This window comes from Athene cunicularia (genome assembly GCF_003259725.1).
Source record: "Athene cunicularia isolate RWA chromosome 17 unlocalized genomic scaffold, athCun1 chr17_part1, whole genome shotgun sequence".
Classification (NCBI taxonomy): domain Eukaryota; kingdom Metazoa; phylum Chordata; class Aves; order Strigiformes; family Strigidae; genus Athene; species Athene cunicularia.
Genome location: NW_020799122.1, coordinates 4652335 through 4660059, shown reverse-complemented (window position 1 = coordinate 4660059; position 7725 = coordinate 4652335). Strand labels below are relative to the sequence as shown.

The following is a 7725-nucleotide window of genomic DNA, read 5'->3' as shown; positions in this document are numbered from 1 at the left end:
GAGAGGGGGCCTGGTGGTCTGGTGGCCGTCTGGCTGCCTCCCCAGCACCCTGCAGGCAGCGCGGGGGGCAGTGAGCCCAGCTTTCTGCCTGCTTCCCGTGGGCTGGAGCCGAGGGGAGAGGGCACAGGAGTCGTGCCAAATGTTCCTGTGACCGCGCTCACCGGCCCTGTTCCCTCCTGGCCCCGGTTGGTTTTGCCAGAAGAACAATCTGTGGGATCTCCCACAGGAAACATCTTTCATTTTCTCACTGTAGGCCTTCATCGGCACTTGACAAACAAATATTATCTCAACTGCATTTCCATCTTGCCTTGTCCCTGTACCCTGCTGAGCTGCAGTAACCACAGGAGAGCAAATGCAGAGGCTGAAGCCTTTTGTGCTGCAAATGCATTTTGTGCAGCTTAGTAGCCAAGTGCCTGAGGGTCTTCTGTCCAATGGTCCAGGGGTCACTGTGCAGCTGGATGTGGTTTTACAGGTTTTTTAAAGTTTAAATTTTCATGGTCACCAGTATGTGATAAGGAGGTGGGGTCAAAGTTAAACCAACTCCCTGCTCACATGGCTGAGTCCCTTCTGTTCTGAAATCTGGAGCACAAATTTCCATTTTTGCATGATCCCTTGAAGGCCCCAAATCCATACATGCCGCAGGCAGAAAGCAAACCCGATCCTTTCCCTGTTTCTTAGGGAGGGATACAACAATCCCCAGGTGTCTGGTGAGAACCTGATTGGCCTCAGCAGGGCCCGTCGCCCGCACAACGCTATCTTTGTGAACTTTGATGACGAAGAAATCCCAGCAAAACCTTTGGATGCTGCTGTACAGACCTGGAAGAAAGTGTGCACCAATCCTGTGGATAAAAAGGTGGAGGAAGAGCTGAGAAAGGTACGTGCCTTACTCCTGAGCTGAGCACTGTACTGCAGCATGCTGTGCAGGAAAAATCTGCATGCAGCCATTTTCTCTGACTTCCCCAAAAGTTCTTGGTTATTGTAACTAACTGATACAGCAGGTGTCAGTAGACACCACTGACAGTGTTGTGTTCAGTTCAGTGATGCAAGTCAAGATTTGGGTCTGTGTTTGCAGCCAACTCACAGTAAGTTCCTTTTTTGTGCCACTAGTTCTTACATTACTGTTGTGATAGTTCATACTATGGGCCAAAAGCCCCAGTACAGAAGAAAGTCCACTTGGAAAGCTCAGCTGCCATTGGTAACTCACTTCCCACTGTTTCATGGTTGTTTCTTTATTATTTTAGCTCTTTGAAGTCCGTCCTGTCTGGTCTCGGAATGCAGTAAAAGCCAATATCAGTGTCCACCCAGACAAGCTGAAACTTCTGTTGCCGTACTTGGCCTATTACATGGTAAGTCTGTACATCTGCGCTCCTGCCTGTCTGATTCTCCCAGGAGGCAAAGCAAGGGGGCATCAGCTGGGTGTTCCTGGTCCTTTACTTTATCTTAGGTCCTACCACTAATTACCTGCGGTTAATGTTATGCAAAGAGAAAGAGGGAAGGAAACCCTTGCTTTTGAACAGAAGTTAAATCCATGGAGGATTCAATATCTATTTGCTCCATTGGTTCTAATCAGCTTTTCAATTCAGTCAAACACTCAAATTGACTGTCCATCTTGCAATGGTAGCAGAATTTTTCCAGACAAACACTTCATTGTGATCTTGCAAGTTAGTTTGTAAAAGCACGCAAATATTTGTGCTTTGATGCATTGATTGCCCCAATTTCAGTATACAAATACTGGTGTGGCAAGTGAGGGAAGAGCTGGTAAAAGAAATAATCTCTGGGCAATGAGGGAAAATACTAGAGTTCTATAAGAAGCTCTGCAACACTACTGGTTTTTTAACCATCTTACCCCATGTGTGTTTATGCAGTTAACAGGTCCTTGGAGAAGCTTGTGGGTTAGGTTTGGGTATGACCCCAGAAAACACCCTGAAGCAAAGATTTATCAAGTACTGGACTTCCGAATTCGCTGTGGAATGAAATATGGTAAAAGGGCCCAACCCACAGAGAAGCTCTCTCTGCTTTCTGGTTAATCCTGGTAGTACTTTTCATTTTATTTGTTTTTCAAACACTTTTGCCATATTTCTGCTCTGATGAAGGTGACACCTTTTGAGCTCACTGCTTACCGTAGTTCTTCTGTAAACACCTTTAATACTTTATTTAATAGTATGCAATATGTCTTTCCTCATCTGGCACATTCCAGACTCAGTGGACAGCAGGCTGCCTTTCCTCCTCTGTGTGTTCAAAGCCCAGGTGGATGCAGCACACCCATCTTCCCTCTCGCTCAGGGGAGGCACTGAGCAGTACATTCCATTGCTTACACAGTAGCTTTTCCTCAAGGACCTCAACATCTTGTGCAGGATGCCAGGTCTCAGACCTTGGGACACAGGGTTCCCCTGCTCTGATTTTGTTGAGGACAAGTTGAGGACAAGGACTTTCTGAGGTCATCTGATAAGTCCCTGACAGCTGGCCATCTAGTCAGTGCCATCAGATCACATCTCCCTATTTCCAAGTTAAAGGGTTTTGTGGAGCTCTTACTTCTCCTCTCCCCACCTTGCTGAAGTCACCGTACCCCAAGGATCAGCCATTCACACACCAGTCCAGCACTTCTGTAACTGAGCTAGGGATACTCTGCAGGGTGCTTGCCCTCAGTTCATTATTGGTTTTCTTTTTTCACCTCTAGGTTATGCCCCCAATGATATGCCCGTGAAAGCAAAACGCAGCACGTATAACTACAGTCTGCCCATCACTGTCAAGAAGCAAGGTATGCTGTGCCAGCAGAAGGGCTCTCCAGCTCTTCTCTTTCTTTCTTTCCCCCATCCTAGTCACAGGTGGTGAAGGGTCTCCCTGTGTTCTAGCTGAGCCAAAACTGGGGCTTTATTTCTGGTTATAATATGGTGTGAGAGTCTTGGATGTTCGTCTCACTGAGCCACAGTTATTTATTAGCAGACAGGAATTCTGGGAATTCAGCATTCACTTCAGTGGTGGTTCAGAGTAAGGGGAGAGTTGTTCTCTTTCCTTTGTCAAGGGAGAGTAAAAAATGTTAGAATTATGAACATATTTGCTGCGGAAAACCCAAGCTCACCGCCTTTCCCATAACTGTCCAGTAACATCTCTAAAGAACGAGCAGCATATGCTTAGTTGCTCAGTTGGTCTGGGTTTTGCTGAGAAGCAAAGTTGAATCAACATAGAGAAGTGACAGTACAAAGCCACGGAGAGTGAAAGATGTCCCTAATTAGGACTTTTTTTTTTTTTTTTTTTTTTTTTTTTTTTTTTTGTCCATCAGTAAGTCATACGGTCAGCGTACACGATCTGAAACAGGGGCTTGGTACGTCCGGTGCATCCGGTGCAAAAAAACCTGCCTCCAGCAGGTATAAACTGAAGGTAAGCCTTACTTTCTTTGACAAGAATCTTGAAATAGCTTAGTGAAAAAGGGGGAGTTCCCTTTCTGTCAGTCATTACGGGGACAGTTGTGAGTGAGCTGATGTCCTCGGGTTTACCTGGGAAGCTGCTCGTTGTACATGGCACTACAGAACTCCACCAGCTGTGCACTGAATGTTTCTTACGTGCTGCAAGATGGGATTGCTACTCTCAGGCCTGGTCTTAGACATGATGAGCATTCTGTTTCAGTTGATAAAATTTGAATTTTATGGGCAGTGAAGTGCAAAAAAATTGTGTTTATCAGGTTGTCTGCAAAATCCAGCAAGGCAAAATAAATTCTTGAACAGGAGTCTTATTCCCTTTTTGCTAGAATGAAACCTATGATCCACTGTTAGGCAGTAAGAGGCTGCAGACAGCTGCAGTTGGAAGAGATGAAGTGTGTTCTCTGCACAACTATGGCTGCGGTGAAATTTTACTGCATTCCTCATTCAGCTTTATCTTTTACTGTAGGCAGACCTATGCCTTGGAACTGATTTGTGTTGGAAGTGCCTTGTTCTTCAGTCAGTCCATTGGCAGTACTTCTCAGTTATGCCAGAGTTGTCCTGTTATGCCATAAAATGTATGTTAATCCTTTCCTTCTTTCCTCCTCTTAGGAATCCATCTACATTTTCCGAGAAGGAGCCTTACCCCCTTATCGGCAGATGTTCTACCAGCTCTGTGATTTGAATGTGGAAAGGTATTGCACGCTGGCAGCTGAGTCTTTTGTTAGAGCCTGATTTCAAAGCCTTTTGTTTATATTCAGTCCATTCCTCTCTTTCTCCTTGACCAGAAACTTAAGAGAGGTTTTGCTTCTGAATAAAAATAGAACAGGCTTGTCACACACGAACTTCCTTTCCCATATGTCAATTACCTGAATAACCAAATATGCTATTCCGACTCAGTGAAGTAAAATGGAAGCCACAGTCTGTCTCATTTGAGGAAGCCTACATCTGAATGTGGAAGGTTAACATTTCCTTTCCTTTTGCTGCTTTTCAGCCTACAGAAGATCATCCGTCGGAATGACGGCACAGAGTCCGAATGCACAGAGCGGGATGGGTGGTGCCTTCCAAAGACCAGTGATGATCTGCGAGATACCATGTCCCTGATGATAAAGCAGATCATCAGATCCACAAGACCTGGTAAGGATGCTTCTGTACATCCAAGTATATTACTGCCTTCCTGAGGGTGTTGAGAGGTTGTGGGCTGAATAAGGATGTTGCAACCAGCGCTGGGGCAGCAGCGTTCCTGTGTTTGCCGCCTCCTTCATGCCACACCTGGTGTTCTTTGTGTTCCAGCTCATTACAGTGTGTGAGCTGAGGCTGTTGTCCTACAGCGTGAATGTGGGTTGGGATTAGGAAATGCTGGGAGCAAAGGTTTTCTGTTTCATCTTCCCACTATCACAGCCTTCAGGTTTTAAATGTCTTTGTATAGTGAAAATCAAGACCTTATTCTTACTGATGTATCTATTGGTGGGATTTTCCTTTTTTTTGATATTATTAATTGAACAAGAAAGTGAGGAAATTATGTGTGATGCTGGTCCAAAGGAGTAAACCAGAGAATTAGGTCAGAATCAGGTAGGAGAGGAGGCACAGCACTGCAGATCTGCTGTAGCATTCCTGGAGTATGAAGACAGATTGTTCTGGGCTTGATCAGATTCTATTAAGATGGGCAACATTAGCTGTGCCCCTCGGGCTTCTGCCTTCCTCTCGCGTTTTATGAACTCTACTGCAAATGCCCCCAGGTTTCACTGAGAGAGGCATCACAGTGTCTGTCTTTCTTTCCAATTAAGCTCTATTCTCAAATACAACAAGCAGTGAAGATGGCAAAGAGCAGCTGGCGTATGAGTCTGGAGAGGATGAGGATGATGAAGAGGAGGAGGAAGAGGACTTCAAGCCTTCTGATGGGAGTGAAAATGAAATGGAGACAGAAATTCTGGATTATGTATGAACTCAGTGAGCAGCCTGGCTGCTGTAGGACAGAATCATCTCTGCCCCTGTTCCCTGAGTGCTGAGGGTTCAGCCACCACAGCCAGGCCGTGGGAAGGCAGAACTTGCTCTAAGATGCTGATGACCCGTCTGCACTGCTGATGGCCACCGTTCCTGATGTTAGGGAGCCATTGCCTCCATTGTCATAACTGCTGGCTAATAAGCCCTCAGGCAAGCTCAGCAAACTCCCAAGAGCGAGCCCAGAATCCAGACCAGCTGGCAGCACACCTGAGAGGAGGAGAAGCTGCCTTCCCAGATCTCTCCATGGTGGGAAGTGCGCCTTGGCTGGGTTGGTGGCCGTGTGGGACAGAGCAAAGGTGCCCGAGGCGGTGCTGGGGGAAGCTCTCGATGCTGCTGGGTCCCTCGGGCAGGTGCTGCCCTTCTGCTTGTCTAAGGGGAATGAAAATAGTGTGCTGTGACTTCAGCATTGAGCCTCGCTGGCCATCTTGGAAATAAAGCCAGCAAGAAAAAACACTTTCTGGCAGCGAGTAATTCCCTTCTGCGGGATGTAGCGTATGTTGTCCTCACTGGCTGATGCACGTCTCAGTTCTGTTCTTTCTTCCCCAGTGGTTATCAGGGACTGAAGGGAGCAGGCAGTGGGGCAGAGCTTCAGGTCCACAGAGGTTGCCCACTCTGGCCATTAGTCTGCCATTGCCAGCTGGACTGTTACCACTCTGTCACAGAAGTTCAAGGTCTGCTGGCATTTGCTGAGTCTTGTGCATTCCCCAGTGTGTTACGAGTGCAAGGTTTCTCGTTAGTGGCAATAACAGGCCCTAATGCCTGGTTTAATATGATTTCCGCCTCCTGTACTTGTGTGAGGCTTCAGCATTTTTTGTTAGGCTGAGGTATTTCCTTAGGTTTGGCCTCCAGCCCACAAAAGCAACATCTGCAGGGCTGTGGTGCAGTGGCACAGAGGATCCATAGGGGTGGATGGGTGTTGATATACACAGAGAAGCTGCTCCAGGGGACTGGCCCCTCAGGTGTGCACTCACCGTGGTTCACTGGGAGATCCTGGGCTTTGTCTTGTGCTTCTACCTCGGGCTGGCAGCGGGGCAGTGTGAGAACAAAGGCATTTCTAACAGCTGTACGACTACAGGGGGCTGTGCAGTGGTCAGTTGGTTTGGGGGCACCTCCAGCCCAGGTAAAGTGTGGGTCCTGGAAATGTGGGGATCCAGAGGCGTGAGGGGCTCTACAGTGGACTCTACCCTTCTTCATGCAATGCAACAGGGCACGAAGACAAAAAGAGAGATGCAGTGGACACAGCACTGCTGGGCTCAGGTATTAGCAGGCACCAAGAATAAACCCTCAGAAAAGCTAGGAAAAACACCTGAAGCCAAACTTTCTGTTAACAGGAGGCCTGTGGCCAAAGCAGCCAGAAATCCCTTGTGCCAGGGTTCATTTATTTCCCAGTCATTTTCAAAATTCCTCTGTCTGGGAAGACTGCAGTGATGGGGATGTTTAGTTCTGCCTGAGCAGGTAATGCCATTACCAGCCCTGTCTGTACAATATGATCCTTTCATTTCCAGAAGCTCAGGCTTTAAACAGATCTATGTAGCCAAAGGCACAGAGAAATTCTGGATAGTGCAGCTGCATCTTTAATGCCCACACTCAGAACCACCATACCATCCAGGTAATCTCCACTGCTGTCTGTGCAATTATAAAATAGAAAATAAACATACTGGCCATGGTAGGAAATGAACCCTCGAGCACCAAAGAATGACGCCTCAAATCAAGGCAAACCACTGTCTCCACACCATAAGGACCAACTATTGCTTTTGCTCCTAAAGCCACTGCTTATAGCAAAAGGTGTAAAACCAGTATATTGGATGTCACACTGGAAAATACAACTCACAGGTTCAAATGAACAGGGTTCATTTGACGATCGGGCACTGGTCCCTCAAACAAAAAGCCTCCATCTTGGTTCAAACGCAAACCAAGGCTCCCCTCCGCAGAGCTAACGGAAGGTATGAACGACAGGTTGACAACTTTCTCCAGGCATATGCTGGCATTTTGAGGAAGTAGGACAGGAGAACCCCTGCCTTGGGGCAGAGACGTTTGAGCCTCAGTATTTTATTGCAAAGACTAATTACATTGCTGTGTACAAGTCACACCAGGCAGTGTGCTCCTTCATTGAAGTGGTACAAAATACATATGGTACAGCCAGTCCCTCCGGCGACGCTGGGCTGCTGGGGGACACCGGCGGGAGGGGACGTGGGGATGGTGGGGGCCAGCATGGCCCCAGGGCAGGGGCTGGGGGCAGGGTGGGAGGCAGGAGGCTGCCCCTGCGTCAGGGAGCGGGGGGCTCCCATCATGTGCAGCGAAGGGC

At 47.6% G+C, this 7725-nt stretch overlaps 1 protein-coding gene across 2 annotated transcripts in view; it reads left to right on the top strand.

The window, feature by feature from the left end:
• LOC113486663 (general transcription factor 3C polypeptide 5-like) overlaps positions 1-7241 on the top strand; it is a 23181-nt gene extending 15940 nt beyond the window's left edge. The window contains exons 2-9 of one of the 2 annotated variants that reach the window (XM_026860785.1): positions 679-874; positions 1242-1346; positions 1866-1980; positions 2678-2758; positions 3281-3378; positions 4029-4111; positions 4411-4553; positions 5204-7241. In XM_026860785.1, the coding sequence (XP_026716586.1) occupies positions 1344-1346; positions 1866-1980; positions 2678-2758; positions 3281-3378; positions 4029-4111; positions 4411-4553; positions 5204-5361 (681 nt within the window). In that variant the 5' untranslated portion in view covers positions 679-874; positions 1242-1343 and the 3' untranslated portion in view covers positions 5362-7241. Of the gene's footprint in view, positions 1-678; positions 875-1241; positions 1347-1865; positions 2033-2677; positions 2759-3280; positions 3379-4028; positions 4112-4410; positions 4554-5203 lie in introns of those variants that run through there. The other variant, XM_026860786.1, reaches the window with a different exon arrangement.
• Positions 7242-7725: the final 484 nt, after the last annotated feature.